The sequence below is a fragment of the Anarrhichthys ocellatus genome, unplaced genomic scaffold (assembly GCF_004355925.1).
Source record: "Anarrhichthys ocellatus isolate YVR2014 unplaced genomic scaffold, GSC_Weel_1.0 scaffold27, whole genome shotgun sequence".
Taxonomy (NCBI): domain Eukaryota; kingdom Metazoa; phylum Chordata; class Actinopteri; order Perciformes; family Anarhichadidae; genus Anarrhichthys; species Anarrhichthys ocellatus.
Genome location: NW_022280057.1, coordinates 5,872,133 through 5,888,898, shown reverse-complemented (window position 1 = coordinate 5,888,898; position 16,766 = coordinate 5,872,133). Strand labels below are relative to the sequence as shown.

The window sequence follows — 16,766 nt, the reverse complement described above, 5'->3', positions numbered from 1 at the left end:
CTTTACCCGACAGCACCTGGACCTTTGAGAGCCAGCAGGTGAGCAGAAAACTAGCAGTCGTTGTGTGATAAGTGTATTTACAAATATGGCTGAACAGAATTCACAAAACGCCAATTTTATGCATCTCTTTGCATATCTGTGTCCATTAAATGAGTGTTGTGTTTCTCTGTAATGGAAATCAAATCACACAATTTTGGTATAAAGTTACTGTCGAGTACATTCATAACCTTTGGTCAACACCAGGGTTGCGATTCCAGCTCAAAAACTACTTGACAGCACTTTTTTTCCCTACACGATCATGTTTTATCACTTTTGTAAATTAAGCTATCGGTTTAGATTGTATTTTAATATTTAGGCTGTGTAATATAATATTGCGTACATCACATGTTTAAGAAAAAGTAATACTTCTGTAGAAAAAACGTTTTTTGTGATCTTTTATTTCGATGAATGATTATAAACCTAATACAAAACATCAACTTAATATTGCATTGCCTTATGTGAAAACAATGTTTTCATTTTCAATTGAAATGTTCAGCTTAAACTAGTTTGTGTGCTATATATATAGCTTTCGCTAACTTTCTGTGGTCCATTTTTAGAAACTACACTCTGTTACAACATTGCAACAATGATACTTTATTATTGATATGTCAACCCAAACAAATCATTGCCCTCTGATTTAGGCTACATGGCCTGTATCTTTAAATTGTCCTCTTCGTGGCATTTTATAGCTTGTTTTTTATTTATTTTTATTTGTACGTATAATGAAGCCCATTTTTAACTTCACATCTTCCCGTCTGATTTACGTGAGAGGGGACAGACAGTTTAGAAACTATGCCCCCCTGCGGATACAAATAGCATTGCTATAAATAACAGCAGCTTGACACACATGCTGTGTTTTGATAATGAGGAGCTCTCTCTGAATTTTTAAACGATATAACAATAACATAATTATATCATCTTTTCTCCATATGTTTTTCTTGGATTAGGGCAAATCAGTCATGGCATATTCCTCTGTTGTTCCGTTGGCATTGTCTTCTCAAACTTTTACAATGAGAATTAAGTTGATACTTGCCTGCCAGTGGAAGTGGAGTCACTGGAAAGTTTTCACTCTGTGTGTGTGTGTGAGCTGTGTGACAGAGCTGGTCCAGCCCTGCCCTCCAATGGGGGGAAGGCCTCTGTGGCCTCTCCCCGCCCATGTGTGGAGTGAGGGAGAGACAGAGCAGGGAGTTTCAGCGAGGGCAAAAAATACTTTGATTTTCGTCCTCGTTTTTTTGTTAAAATACGGCCGAAATGATCACATCAAAACTTCCCATCGCTCTATTTTTAAAAAGGAAATGTTTATCATCAAGCCTGGCCGCCTCGTTTTAACATTACTATGGATACGTTACGGTGAAAGAAGAAGTTAAAAACTTTCCAATTATCCGATCCTCGGAGCGCAGCACAATGGACTCCAAACAGAGGAAGCGCTCTGGAGGAGGGAGGCTGTGGAGGCTTTGCTTTTATCTAGCTTGCCTCCCCTGTGCCTCGGCTCAGCTCAGCTATTCCGTATCGGAGGAACTAAGCCCGGGCTCTGTCGTTGGGAATATCGCTAAAGATTTGGGTCTTACTGCTCAGGGGATTGTTCAAAGGAGATTGCGGGTGGTCTCGGAATCCACAACGCAGTATTTTGAGGTAAAGCAGGCGACCGGCGATTTGGTCATCAAGCAAAAAATTGACAGGGAACAATTGTGCGAACTAAGTTCAGCTTGTTCACTACATCTTCAACTACTTCTGGAGGAACCTTTAGACATTCATCGCGTTGTGGTGGACATTATGGATGTGAATGACAATGCGCCGCAGTTTTCAACCAGCAACATTTCTCTGGAGATATCAGAGGCGGCCGCTCCAGGCACAAAGTTCCGTTTGGAGAGCGCACACGACCCAGACGTGGGTACCAACTCGTTACGCACTTACCATCTCGCAGCGAATGACTTTTTTATTTTGAATGTGGAAACTAAAAGTGACGGCAGTAAGTTTCCAGAGCTACTGGTGGATAAACCTTTGGACAGGGAGACGCAGGCCTCGTTTCGCCTTTTGCTCACTGCTGTAGATGGGGGTCAGCCGGTGAAATCTGGCTCAACACTAATGCTCATTAAAATTCTGGATGTAAATGACAATGCGCCCGTCTTTGACGAGCCGGTAAAGAAAGTTAGGCTTTTAGAAAATGTTGCACGGGGCACTTTAGTTACGAAATTGAACGCGACTGACGCGGATTCGGGTAACAACGGAGAAATATCTTTCCTTTTTAGTAAGTACACACCGGAACGCGTTCTCAACCTTTTCAGTGTGGATTCTAAAAGCGGGGAGATCCGTGTGAAGGGTGATGTGGATTACGAGAAAGCCACTGCATACCACATCACAGTGCAGGCCAGAGATGGTGGTTCCCCCGCTATGGAGGGATCGTGTAACGTCATAGTGGACATCATTGATGTGAATGACAACGCACCAGAGGTGACACTGACAAAAGTGACCAGTCCTATCAGAGAGGACTCGGCACCAGAGACAGTGATAGCGCTCATAAGTGCACGGGACCTGGACTCTGCTGTAAATGGGGAGGTTACATTAACTGTCCAACCAGGTTTACCATTTAAACTTAATTCAGCTTTTGGCATGCATTACAGCCTCACCACTGCTGGAAACCTGGACCGTGAGACTGTCCCAGAGTACACAGTGGTCATCAAGGCCACTGATGCCGGTTCCCCTCCCCTTTCATCACAAACCACCTTTGTGGTGAAGCTCTCTGATGTAAATGACAATGCTCCCACCTTCTCTCAGCCTTCATACTCTGTGGACATCCCAGAGAACAATGCTCCCAGTGCCCCCATCGCTGCTGTTTCAGCCACTGACCCAGACCTTGGTGACAATGCTCGCATCTCCTACTCTATCTTTCCCAGCATGGTCCAGGGCTCACCCATCTCTTCTTATGTCTACATTAACCCAGAGAGTGGCCACATCCACAGCATGCGCTCTCTGGATCATGAACAACTTAAAGCTTTCCGTATTGAGGTGCAGGCCCGGGATGCTGGGGTGCCTCAAAGGACAGCCAACGTCACGGTGCATGTATTTGTGGTGGATGTGAATGACAATGTGCCAGTGGTTGTACACCCCTCCTACCCAAAAGACAAAGGATTACAGTTCACTGTGCCCCCATCTGTGGGCCCAGGGCACCTCGTAAATAAACTTGTAGGGGTGGATGCAGACAGTGGGCACAATGCATGGTTGTTCTACTCAATCGCCTCTGGACCAAATGCTGGCATGTTCCGCATTGGGGCACACACCGGTGAGCTCCGCACAGCCCGCAAGTGGGCAGAGGATGAAGAGGGCTCAACTTATGACATCATGGTCATCATTCAGGACAATGGTGACCCGCCGAAGTCCACTTCTGTGAACATTACAGTAACTGTGGATGAGAAGGGCACGACAAATGATGCTCCAGCAAGACCTCGTCACACACCTTTCTACCATCGCACTGGGATGTCGGACATCACTTTGTACCTCATCATCTCTATAGCCTGTGTATCAGCTGTGTCCTTTATCACTTTTGTCATCATCATGGTACGTTGCCTAAGGCACCGTGACCCAGGGCTCGGAGAGTCGGACTGCTGCTGCTGCTACGGTCGTCACAGGACCAGCCGCTACCATCAGAGGCCAAGCAAGGACCTGCATCTGCAGCTCAATACCGATGGACCCATACGCTATATGGAGGTTGTGGGTGGCTCCCAGGACCCGCACACACGCACCTACAGGCCCTGTTACTCCACCTTATCCAGCCGGAGTGACTTTGTATTTATGAAGACACCCATGCTGAGTCAAAACAACACGCTCAACATGACACTCAGCAGGAAGCACCTTATGAACTCAGCCAATGAGGTGAGGGATTAGAGCAAGCATGGCATTGGTGGGATATGCCAATGTGGGATAAGACCAATTCAGGTGTTTCAGTATCTATGGGTTTAAGTATTTCAAGAAATGTTGTTCACATGCAGTGTTGATATTGTAATAGTATATATGTATACAACGCATGGGTTAAAACCACAGTTTTGTCGCTTTAACTCTTGACAGTAGAGTCCTAACCTTGATTCCCTATGTCACGAAGCTCTGCAGTATTTTGAAACCTCATTTGTTTTATCAGGAGGATCTATCTATCTATCTCGCTCTCTCTCTTCAAACACACACATGGTGAATCAGCTTCGTTGTCCTACTAGACCGGTTTGGGCAGAGTAAAGAACATCATAATATTTAATCTCACCTGAGGCTAGGAAATGTGGTTACTATATCTGCCTTCCAGTAACTAAACAACAGAGAGGAACTGTTCTTTATGGATAGAAAGTTACAGATAATGTCAGGCAGAAAGACAGTAGTTGGAGAGGAAATGTCAAAGGAGGTGGAAACCTAAGTGCTCCTAACAGATGGAGAGGAGGAGACAGACAGATGAAAATATCCTGCAGTGTTGGCTCAGTGTGGCTGGGAGACAGAGGGGAACAGGATGACAGAGGGAGAGATGGGGGTGAAGGAGAGGAAAAAGACCAAGGAAAGAAAATGGTCAGAGGGATGGGGTGGGGGAGTCAAAGAATAAAGCAGTAGCTGAAAAACAGGAATGCATGGGGTCAGTGGCTTGACCCCTGACTTCCTGTTGTCCTCTGAACTTTTGGTGATTGGTTCCAGGACTCTGCAGCACATGAGTGAGGATTTTGTTCACTGTGTAAATTCTGCACATACATTTTTACTTTTCATTCTTACATCCTTGATCAGCAATTTTTTCCATGTGTTCAGAGTGGGGTGTGAAGCAAAGCTATAACCAGTTAATAATCACATGCATACGACACAGACTCAACTCAGAGTTCATCCTTAACCATGTCATGTGTAATGTAGAGTTTGATTGAAGATCATTATTGTTGCTGTGGTGTTTTACCCCTCAGGTTTCTCATGAATCTTTATTACACAGACACTCTCTCTGTGCCGAATTAGGTTGTTCCTGAGGTCAGCAGGATACCATCTGTCTCCTTGCTCTAGTGACACGTGTCGATGCAGACAACAGAGGAAAAGAGAGAGAGAGAGGGCTAGAGAAAGGAAGGATGGCTCTTTACGCACGTGTGCCATGGCGACAGACGGCGCAGGCTATAATGGCTTTAGAGCTGCAGCCATCACTGTGGGTGTTTATATGCTTGCCTGTGAGATTGTGTGTAGAAAAAGTCAGGCACGAAGAGCCTCCAGTCGTGTGTAATTTTAGCAGGACCCTGGGGCTTTAGTACCCAATTGTCAGTAACTTCCCACTGCCCTTCTTTGCTGTATTCATCAGCAGTGTGCTGTTTTGGGATACTCTAGTTAACCATGTGCTAACACAGAAAGTTTGGGGGGATAATTATGACAGTTTTTCCTAGGAACATTAGTAAATAAATTAAAAGGTTTATTTTCTCCCAGTTGGCCTGCAACATATATATCTTTGATTAAAAGAGAAAGATTCCCTTGATTAACTAACTGATCAAGGGAATCTTGATTACATGCCTTGTAATCCTGATGTCATGAGTTTAACTGACCAACTAAGTTGCATCTTCACTTCAATCTTGCTGTTATTCCCCTCTCTATACGAGCACATTTATAGACTTGAAGCAGGATCTGAATAGTCCCATGACCATGTGTTAGTTCAGTCTTTGAGCCTGTGGGAGTTTACAAGAGTTGGCACGTGCACTGAGTTAGGGCGACTGTGTGTTTTGTAAATATACTTTTATATGGATGACGAAGCTGCACATGCGACAAACTGGCTCATGCGGTTCAGAAAAACTGTCCTCAAGGGCTTTGTGAGTTGAGTCATGATGTTTGTTTGAATCAAGCAGCACACATTGTGCTTTTCTCTTGTCACAGTGCTTCGTCTTTCTCTTGTAATGAATTAACAATGTAATGAATCCAGCATTTTAGTGGTAACACATTCTATGTTTCTAGATCTCTTCAGGTTTCTACTGGCATAAGCATTGCCTTTGTGCTGAAGGTTATTACATAGTGACTGGTGTGGTGTGTATGTCTAAGCACGTTATCAGAGCCACAGAACAGACATGATAACCTCTATTCAGATGGAGCAGCAAGTTCCTGTAACATCACTATAATGTGTGCATGTGATAGGAAACTGAATCTTCCCCAAAGAGTACCAGATGGACCTGTATGTGTGAAGGGAGTTTCTGCATAAACTGTATTTTTTCACCCGTCAGAGGGAGAGAAAGGGATGAGCTTTTTTTTGCACCCTGATAAACCTATGCATATCATGATAGAGAGGTGGTTAAGCAGTAAACCAGATGTTTTAGCTCATATTTATTCAAACATGCTGGATGAAGTCCAGATAGGCCCATGAGCTGATCAGTCCAGTTGATACCCCCTGTTAAATCCTGTGCTCACATAATCACACATATTGAATATTCATCTCATCTCTTAATATGATAGTTCTTCAACTGTTGTATGATGTGTTGTGGTAGCTAAGGAACTCTGTCAGGCTGTAATGCACCTGGAGAGCCCTCAAAGCTCTTTGGTTCGATTTAAAGATGTAAGGGAAGCAGACTGACAGTGTATAAAGCTTCCAGGCTGGTATGAAAGTCTTTCAATTGGATGAGAAGCCGAGCCCACACAGCTGTAATCCCTTCATCTCTCTCCATTGACCTAGTCTCCCTGACTAGTCTATTTGACATCCTCTCTCTATCTCCTGCCTTTTAAATTGTACTTGCACTCTTTTTTTTTTAATGTCTTCATCTCATTTGAAGTAATCAACTCACTACAGAGAATATGAAACAACAAAACCAAGCGCATCTAAAGATGCTCAGATAACTGGAACTAAAGTCAATTATATTTTGATCCCTGCATGTCATTAAGCTTGGCTTTAAATCTGTTTTCCCTGGCAACTGTTGTTGTCCAAACAACCCAAGAACCCAGCAACTCTGAACAGTTTGTGGTTCGGCTGAGTGGAAGTTTAACTTTCTTCTTGAGCAGATATGCATTATTATGGATATGATGTGTAGATGTAGCCAAGTTGACCATAATGACGCATGCAGGATACAGTACTGTTTATCTTTAGTAATCAGTGGGGCCAAATATTCCACATGCTTGTATGGGATTAGACCTCGGAAATGACAAGCGTGTCTGTGATAGTTTGTGTGGTGAGAGCGAGTCACACGGCTGGAATGCTGGGCCTCTCTGTGGATGTTTGCCTCCACTCAGTGCTGAGATTTTTTTACTCAATGCCAAAGCTCAGACAGACTTGCATGCCCACGCACATAGACACATCTTTGAGTCCTCTTTTAAACTCGAAACATCAACCAGGCTCTGCTCTGAAGGGAGGACAAGAGTTCAAATATGCCCTCCTCTTCTCATCTTCATCCACTATGGTTTTATGTTGCAATAACGACAGCTTGTGAATTCTGGCATTACAGTTTGTTATGAGGAAGATATCTAAGCACACTTTTCTTCATCTGACATTTTCCTGAGTGTTTAACACTACATGGATCATAACCAGGATTGTTCTATAGTTGGATTATTGAACAAAAACCGATTGCCATACAACTCGCTTACCACATTATCATTCCCACTCCCCCTCACTATTTGTGGTGTCCTTCGCAGGTCTTTAGTAGACCAGACAATATACCACAGGTTATTCTTTCTCTCCCCTATTTAAGTAGCTGTTGAGTTCTATTTCACTTTTTTTTTAACAATTTGTGTTCCCTTGTCTGTTCTTTTTGTGCATTCAATAAGTCACCATTCACTGGTGCATTTGTTCCTTGTTTACCTGTATGCTAATAGATGCTCCAGTCTCAACTGTTCCTTTTGTGTAGGTATTTACTCTTTCGGCTTTCTCTCCTGCTCTCTTGCTTCTTTCCATCATTCCCTCGGGGAGCACATCTCTTTTAATAATGCAGCACATCATCCTGCTGGCCTCTCTCTCCTGGGAGCTCTTGTGTCGATTAGGCGGCAGAATGTGGAGCCAAGCCAAGGTCTATTCACCGCATCACTGCACAACAAGAGAGCCTGAGAGAGAGGGGAAGAGATAGAGAGATGAAAAAGACATGGTGGTATGGCCAGCGAGGTAGAAATGGACAAGAGTGCAATGGGCTTGAAGACATTAATAGAGAGAAACAGGGACACATAAAGAAGAGAGAGGCTTTTATCGCTGCTGAGCCACCATCGTTGCCTTATCTCCAGGACGTTTTGGTATCAAAATAACTCAGTGTTACCTTCCAAGGACTCTCTCTGCCCTCTGCGTCTATTAAAAAGATTGTTATGAGAGCCCTGCAGTTACTCAAGCTCACCAATCTGTCCCCAAAAAGTCTTGTTGGGGTGTTATGTTTTGCCTGCATTTCTTCACTTATGATTCTTGACCCTGATTCATCTTGCGGTGTTGGTGCATTTTCAGGGATTTTACATCTGATTTCTCAGTCATTTGATCCTGTAGTTCTCTTTTTGATAATATCTGCCTTTTGTTTTTGTCGAGTCACATTTTGTAAGTGGGGCCCCAGTTTGTGTCTTTGTTTTGTTAGTGTGTCTGTTTGTTTGTGCGTGTGAGTGTCCTTGCAGCATTCTATGCTCCACAGCTTTTGGAACAACATCTTGAGCATACATATATTTGTTTCCATCTGTAACCCTTTGTTTAGCCTCACTGAAAAACTGAACAGGTTTTCTAAATCACAGACAGACACACAGACGTACACCATCGCACACAGATGTGTCAGCCACACACATCTCAGAAACGCCTTGCTGTTGTTGCAATGAAACATACAACTCATGTTGCAAATTCTGTTCTCTTTACAGCAAAAGCCCCCCAACAATGACTGGCGCTTCACACAGGGACCGAGACCTGGACCCAGTGGGTGAGTAAACTGAGGCACACACGCATACACACAGTGATAAAATGCCCAGTAATGTTGTTGTGCTGCACCAGGCAAGCTTATCGTTAAGACGGAGGGAGTGATGGAGGATGAGGAATAAAAAGGAGGGGGATGGTAGTGAGCGCTGTAACCATAAGAACTCGCTGCCTGCAGAGTGCTGATTGTAAAGGGTTGATGACATCAAAGTCACAATGCAACCATCTGACTCAGACTTTGAATTACACTGCTCAGTGAATTCAGATTCTTGATGTACACTCCTGAATGAGCATCTCTGCCTGGTTCCTGGCTGCTTTATAAAATGGCTGCTGCAGCTTCCACTCCCCCTCCCCCTCCTGTTCCTCTCCTCTCTGCGCTCTCTGAGCCTATGCGCCATCACTCACTACTACTGATGAGGGACGGTGACCAGAGCTAGTGGGGGGATTGGACAGTGTATTTATCCTTCTTGCACTCTTTTCAGTTTCTGCCACCTGCGAGGTCTTACTGACTTGCTTAAATGATCGATTTATTGTGTTTATCTCTTTCAGTTGTGTGTTTTAGCGAGTGTTAGTGACAATGGTTAATGATTGCTACTTTGCCCATATTGTGTGGGCTGAAACGGAGTGCGTGCAGTAACAGTTTTCACAACAATGATTGCACAACACATTCTATGAGTCAAGGCTTCTCCCTGAAACATACCAGCTGGGGCAAAATGCTCTTTTGAGCCAAGTCAGGAAAATGTTAGACACGCACTGACACGAACACCCCTGTTGTTATACAATACCACTGGGTAAAACTAACACTAACTCCAGCCTTCAGTCAAATACACAATGGTTCTTGCAGACTGTATAACTTGTTGTGTTTTTAGTCCCCACATGCCATACGGTACACACATACGATGGACGCCGAAGAGTGGGACAAGGTACTAATTTAGACGTAGACTCTAAATGGTCACTTTCTGTCCTTAGAAGCTGATCAGTGTTCACTTTTGTCAAGTGATTGTTCAGTGGAAGAGATACCTGATCACAAATCAGCTGATAAGGGCAGAGAGTCTAACATCTTTTAGGTAGTGCACTGCAGTTGAGTGCTGTACTGTGTGTAGATGTATCTAACCCATAGCTTCTGTTAGTCTCCCTGAAAGTTTGATGGGGTTTGTTGATCAATGTGCTTAGGCCACAATGCCTGCTGTGGTGTAGAAAGGATTGTGACTCTTTTGAGTTTGCGTGCAGTGTTTTGTAGATTTGTTACGCCTTGTATGTGTGCTATACATATAGTCATTATACCCTGAGAGCTCTTGTTTTCTCTACTTCTAGAAAACTGGCTTACCATACAGTGTTGCCTTTGATGTGTGTCTGTGATGGTTGTAGCTCAACATCACCACATGTGGCTTTTTCATGTGATTTATCAACTTGACAATAACAAGAAAGAGACAATACAGACAGCTGTTTCATGATCGATTTTGTTAAAACACCCGTTAGGGGTTACAAAGTTCCTCCATATACAACTCCTGAGGTCAGATGCCAGCATGTACACCATGTGACTGGTTGAATGGCCTTAAATTCATTTTGAAAGTATTGTCTGGAATGTTCTCTGCACAAAAACAAGGCAGCCTTCCTGAGAGATAAAACATATCATGTAAGGTTGCAGAGGAAAACGATATCCTTGTCTGGCCAATCAAGGACATCCCTCTGGACCACAGATGACAATCTTGCCCACAGGAAGAGAAAATCCTGACCACAGGAAGTGCTTAACACAACCACAGGAAATTATAGGAAATGATAGTACAGAGAGATGCTAATTTAGCTCAAATTAAGCATGCCCTTTTATCTAAAGTGATGTAAATAGGCACAAAATGGCTGCCCTGGCTTTACTGACTATGCTCTTACTCACCCTGTTTCTCACTGGCTGTCTGGCACAGACCAAACATGTTTCTCTCCCTCGGTCTCTCTCTGGCGCCGAAATGAGAACCACTTCAGAGTTTTGGCAGCGAGATCTGGCAACCTGCTCCTAAACAAATCCCTGTTTTTATGTTAGAATTCCTTTTTTTTGTCCTTTACTTTCCGTTAATACCCTGGTGTAGACCAATTTGTTCAAGACTTTTTTTAGTTGGTTTTAAATAGAAAAGAGAGCGTCTCTCTTTACCTCCCTGTATTCCACACCATCTATATGAATACAGTCCTGTTTTCCCTCATGTATTTGTCAGATAGTAAGATCTGAGACTTCAATGTGTCATTTACTGTCCTGTACACTCCACCAGAACATTTCCAATGTCCCTGTGGGTTAATGATCATCCACTAAATGCGTTCAGGTCAAACAACCAATGTATTGAACACACAGACACACAATTCAGGAGATTGAGAGATTAGTTAAAAGTGTGTATATTGTTTTTTGCACTGGAACAACTCTAGAAGCAGCATCCATTATGGTTTTATAGGACGTGTTGTGACTTCTGCTGGTCTTCTGAAGGAACATGAATTTGTTATTTTCCTAACGGTGTACCAGTAGTGTAAATAAAACATACTACAAATACAAATATGGAGGTTTGTTGGCACATTGTGAAACTGAGCAGAGCCAGGTTTAAAGCATTGTGACGTAGATCTAGTTGTAAAGTTTGTGCTGGTGTGTCACAAGAGTTGGAGTGGAAATAAGTAGGTGAGCATAATAGATCGCAGGTCTGCGTTCTCCTTTGTTGCCCCCTCATGCAAATTGCAGACTTTAAATAAACAAGCCTTTGAAGGGGAAGTTTGCCCAGATGGAGATGCTCGGTGCCTGCTGAGCGCCGTATGTGTGACTATGCAGACCGCTATTTCCTTTAAAAGTGGGATCATTAAATATTTATTAAGATTTGCTAGACGGCGCAGCGCTCATACCGGAGAGAGTGTGAACGCCGTACGATGTTGACTGAGTGAATGCGCGAACGCGCTTGCTTCTGTGTGTAAGTGTGCAGAAAGACAAGTGTGTTAAAGAGTGTGTATTTGTTTGAGACACACTCTGTTTTGTAAACTGTACATCCTTGTTTCCCCTCAGGCTGTGTATTTGGCCATCAGCTGCTTTGCCTTTACATCATAAACCACCAACTGTCAAAGCAGTGTGCTAAACACACACACACATTGGAGAGGATGAACAACCAGTTATTTACAGATGATGTTTCCTTGTTTTCGCCACAGGGCAACTGGAGGACCTGAGGTTGCCATGGGAACTGGCCCCTGGCCCCAACCACCAACTGAGGCTGAGCAGCTTCAGGCCCTGATGGCTGCAGCTAACGGTGAGTCCTATACCACGTCATCTTTGTCCTCCATTCCATCGATTCATCTTCCAATTTTCCAAACCAATTTTCCTCTTCATAACCTCAGCGAGGGTGCTCGGGCAGAGGTAGTTTATTTAGGTTCCTGTTTGGTTGGAGGGCAACTAGCAAGACTCGCTCATTGATAAAGCTCTCTCTGTCCACATCGATGTTTCCAGTTCGTGCTTGTGTGTTAATAATTAACCAGAGGATATTCAGAGAGTGGACGCAACTACCTGCTGTCCCTCAGATGAGCGGTACAGTTGATTTGTTGAATTCAACTACATGACAGAGATGCATGTTTCCACTGTAAACACTTATCACATGCACAGTGTTTTACTATAAGCAGAAGCTATAGAGCTACATGAAAATTTATGTAATATACAACCTTTAGTCTCATACATAACGAAAGATTCCCACATTGCACAACATGTCCTCATTCTACTGCCCTATTTCTCTGTTCCTGCAGTGGTTGCCTAACCAGGCACTGCAGAGGGACACACACACACACACACACAGTTATTCATCTTTGGGCTTTTACTGTGGAAGTCTTAATAATAACGTGAAAAATATACACATACATTTACCTTGAAAACAAACAAAATATGCAGAAAAGATGGAGGGACAAACTTGACGTGATTTATTCCCAAATAGACTCAAGTCATTGTTTCCACAGTTTTTTAAACCATTGACAAATCACATCTCCCTCCCTCTTCCCACACAATCACACCCTCCCCTCTCTTGGACACTGCACCGGACGTTGTGTGGAATTTTTCCATCGAAGTGAACAGAGAGAGAAAAGGCTCTGTCTTGGGCATAGTGGTAACCTGCATGTCAGCACAAAGTTAGACAGAATGAACAGTCAGTGCCATCAGGAAGGAAAGACAAAATAGTGCCTGTGTTATACTGAACATCTGGTCTATACTTACTGCCACTGTTTTGATAAGCACAACGCAGGAGCAATCCTGCAATCGGTTAACAAAGCACTGTGTGAGGGCAGAAAGATTTATTATATATGTTTTCAGATACTGCTTTGACGTTTTGGAAGCCAGTTAGCAGCGTTACAGCTTTTGTGTGCATATGTGTTTATATAGGCTGAGAGGAGCTACAGGGTGGGGGAGGGAGCATTTCTGTCTTTGGTTCTGCAATGCAGGGGCTGTGGGAGAATTATGAGCTGAGCAGCTACGTCATGCGCACACACACACACTCAGGGAATGCTTGATAGAAAACCAGAAAGACTGAGGAGTATGTTGGGGAGACAGTATCATCATCTCTGTTAAGAAAAAAAAAACATCTGTGCACAATCAACCACTGTGGAACACCTCTTTTGCCTTTTTTCTTCATATTTTTCGACTCATGCCCCTTGTTAGTTCACTGCAACCTCATGGTTTGCCTGAGCAGTAGGATATGTTTATCCTTCAATTAAGTACCTTATTTCATGGTTTTATCTCCTTTTATTACCTATTTTCATTTCACTCCTTTAATATAACACCGTCACACAAAATGTTGTCTTTCTAACAAATTTCATCCCTCTTTCCTCTCCCCCTCCCTCCTGTCCATTACCCCACTCTGTCTCTCTTCCCCCCAGAAGTTAGCGAGGCTACGGCCACACTGGGACCCGGCACCATGGGCCTGAGCACCCGCTACAGCCCCCAGTTCACCCTGCAGCACGTGCCCGACTATCGCCAGAACGTCTACATCCCCGGTAGCACGGCCACCCTAACCTCCAACCCCCAGCAGCAGCAGGCCACGGCCCAGCAGGCGGCCCAGCAGGCGCTGCCCCCGCCCCAGGTCTCAGCCCAGCCGGAGCCTCCCAAGGCCGCCCAGACCCCTGCCTCCAAGAAGAAGTCGACCAAGAAGGAGAAGAAGTAGAGCTGGACGGAGAGAGGTAGAGGAATCATGAACCCGGCTTGATCTGATGAGAAATGCAACCCCCCATACCCCCCCCCCCCCCCCTAAAGCTATCTTACTGCTCTGCTGTCACTCATGTTAGCCACAGTCTAAATAATGACAGGAAATCACTTTTGACCACATGGACGTTGGATAGATGTCGATGGTTCTTTGAAAGTGTCTTGAACGTGCTGAAGGCTGTTGTTGATGTTGATAACCCGTGCCGTGATAAAGGTTTATTATTGCTCACATAATCTTTGTTGGTAGATCATTTTGGCAGGGTATGGGGGGTTATTATAATTTTCTATTTTTTCTTTTGGCAAAATCAAATGAACTTGGACAAAGAGATTTAGTGTAAGGAACCTTGCTGGGATGACAAAGGTATACGCAGTGATGTATTCAGAGATGAAATGTTAATGTCTTTCACGTTGGATTTATTGTGCTCTTTCCCTGAGATGCAAAGTCAGCTATTGTAAAGTACGCTCGTTGCCATCCATTAGATTCTTATATAGGGTCGGCCTTGCAGGATCTTAAATCATAAGTCCTGAGGATATAAGGCTGTTGTTTGACAGGTATTACAAACTCTTCTGCATGCTCTTTAAGGTTCAAACCACATATTCTAGTCTATAGTTGCAAACTATGCATTGCAAAAGCAAAGAGGACATCCTGAATCTGTTATCCTCCCTCCAATCGCAGGTCAATAGAATGCACATGTAGCATTTACTTGACACAAAATTTAAAAAAAACTTTTGTAAGCATATAGTTAAAAAAAAAAAAAAAAGATTTGAATCTCCTGATATTTTTATGACCTGAGCATGTATCCAGAGGAAGGTGCTGGCAGAGGGTGGGGCGGCATGGTGTCACGAGCCATGCTGTCCATGCAGGTGGTATAGCAGCAGTGACTGGCTTCTTGTGTACCACCTCCAGATGGGCACAAACATGTCCCTGCAGCCCTGCACCCTCTACCCTCCCCTCCTCACACCCAGCTCGTGTCCTCCCCTCACTCACTACCCCACGTTGAGAGCCAAACAAAGATAAATGCACTGTTCGTCTTCTGAAGATCAGATGACAAAGGGGTAGTAATCACTTCGGTCCTTAGGGAAATGCATAGACATGGTAAACCTGAGTGCTTAGGAGTCTCTAGACACTTTGCAGGCCTCTAGGGCCTCGACTGAGTATTACCCCTCACTATCCTGAAGTGTTGAAGAACTTCTTGATGTGACACAGTAACATGTTTTTTTTCTTTGGGAGATAATGATTCAATAGCATAGCAGAGTTGTTTGTATAAGAAATGAAGTCTTTACTTTGCCATCCATCTGTCTGTCAGGCCTCTGGCCAAATACAACTGCATGAGAAAAAGCAGCTGGCAGGCTGGTTCAGGGGGAGTGGAAGGGGTGTGGTGAGGGGTTCACAGACTGAGGTGGCACCATAACATCAACCAGGAGGGTGATAAACAACATTGGCTCTACCCACTGAATGTACAGAGGAACCACTGTTGATCTGCCCACCCCTTAAATGTTCTCTCATGCACTGACCCAGGTAGAGGTCAACAGAGCCAAGCACAGCTGTCCCTGTTGGTGAGGAGATACCACTCGAGAGCTCTTTGAAATTTCCCTCCTCTATTGACATCATGAGAAACCTTAGCCCCTCTACCACTCACCTCTCCGCTCCACTCCCTGGTCTTTTGTGGCTCTTCCCCACTGTAAATAATCACAAGTCCTGTCGATGGTATGAGCCAGTTGTTTGTATAGTAGGGACCACGTCCAACAGTTTCAAAAGTCCCTCCCACAAGGCGTGGCTTACTACTGGAATGTGTTGCATTTTGTTTTTCAAGAAAAATAAGAAAACCACAGTTTAAAGAAAAAAAAAAAAAATCAATAATGAATAAAAATCTGAGATGTTCTTCAGTTTGTGTTGCAATGTAGTAACTAAGCACCATGGAAGCCGACTAACTCTTCAGTGTAAATAAATGAATTAAAGACAACTTTAGATAGGTAAACAAAGTGACACGTAGACTAGTTAACTTGTGATATGTGTTGCGCATATTTTTGTGTTCAGTTTATCTCTACTATCTTTTGTCACCCTTTAAAGAAACAAAACAAAACAAAAAAATATGGAAATGTTTCTATCCTTCTGTAACCTCTTAATGTTCTTTTGCGGTGATTTTATCTTGTGCATTTGTGAAAGAATGCCTCTCATTCTCTTTCTGTCCATATGAACAAATGATTATAAATATTATATATGTGTAAGTCCGTCCGCTGCTGAATTAATACTACTCTATCCTGCTGTATTATCTTTCTTATCAAATGCTTAGCCCCCACGCTATACCCCTGTGTTACTCTCTTATTTTTATGCTAATATTTATATTGCTGTTTTATTTTCTCTTGAACACTGACATTTCAAATAAAAAGATTCTGAAATCATTTAAAAAGACATGTGTGGGTTGTTTGTTTCATTCTTATATATGTAATTATCACACAGGCTGCTGTTTGAGTGAGTTAATTTTGTGCATCATTTACTGCCGATATGACTATAAAGCAAGTAATCTCCGTCTGTGTGTCTGACTGTCTTTAGCATAACTCGAGAACCGTTCATCCGATCTACTTCACACTTGGGGGGGTGTATTACTGGAGACCCCATTGAGTACTTTGTCGATTTTCGGTAAATTTGGATATGCGACACGTTCAATATTAAGATACTTTAAATAAAAAACCGAA

General features: G+C 43.5%; 1 protein-coding gene across 4 annotated transcripts; it reads left to right on the top strand.

Moving 5' to 3' along the window:
- The first annotated feature begins 44 nt into the window (after positions 1 to 44).
- Positions 45 to 16,482, top strand: LOC116391721 (protocadherin gamma-C5-like). Of its 4 annotated transcripts, none has more exons than XM_031862561.1 (5): positions 45 to 3,909; positions 8,824 to 8,882; positions 9,745 to 9,798; positions 12,044 to 12,141; positions 13,751 to 16,482. In XM_031862561.1, exons 1-5 carry the CDS (start codon positions 1,444 to 1,446, stop codon positions 14,029 to 14,031), a joined length of 2,958 nt encoding a protein of 985 aa, XP_031718421.1. In that variant the 5' UTR covers positions 45 to 1,443; the 3' UTR covers positions 14,032 to 16,482. The 4 variants fall into 4 exon arrangements, with proteins under 4 accessions (XP_031718421.1, XP_031718419.1, XP_031718423.1 ...); XM_031862559.1 differs by having other exon boundaries at positions 13,748 to 16,482; XM_031862563.1 differs by lacking the exon at positions 9,745 to 9,798.
- The last annotated feature ends 284 nt before the right edge of the window (positions 16,483 to 16,766 follow it).

Excerpts from the sequence above, each read along its gene's own strand:
- LOC116391721 (XM_031862559.1), top strand. The coding sequence starts at position 1,444 with ATGGACTCCAAACAGAGGAAGCGCTCTGGAGGAGGGAGGCTGTGGAGG. Across the intron at positions 3,910-8,823 it reads TTATGAACTCAGCCAATGAG|CAAAAGCCCCCCAACAATGA; the intron begins GTGAGGGATTAG and ends TTCTCTTTACAG. Across the intron at positions 12,142-13,747 it reads CCTGATGGCTGCAGCTAACG|AAGTTAGCGAGGCTACGGCC; the intron begins GTGAGTCCTATA and ends TCTTCCCCCCAG.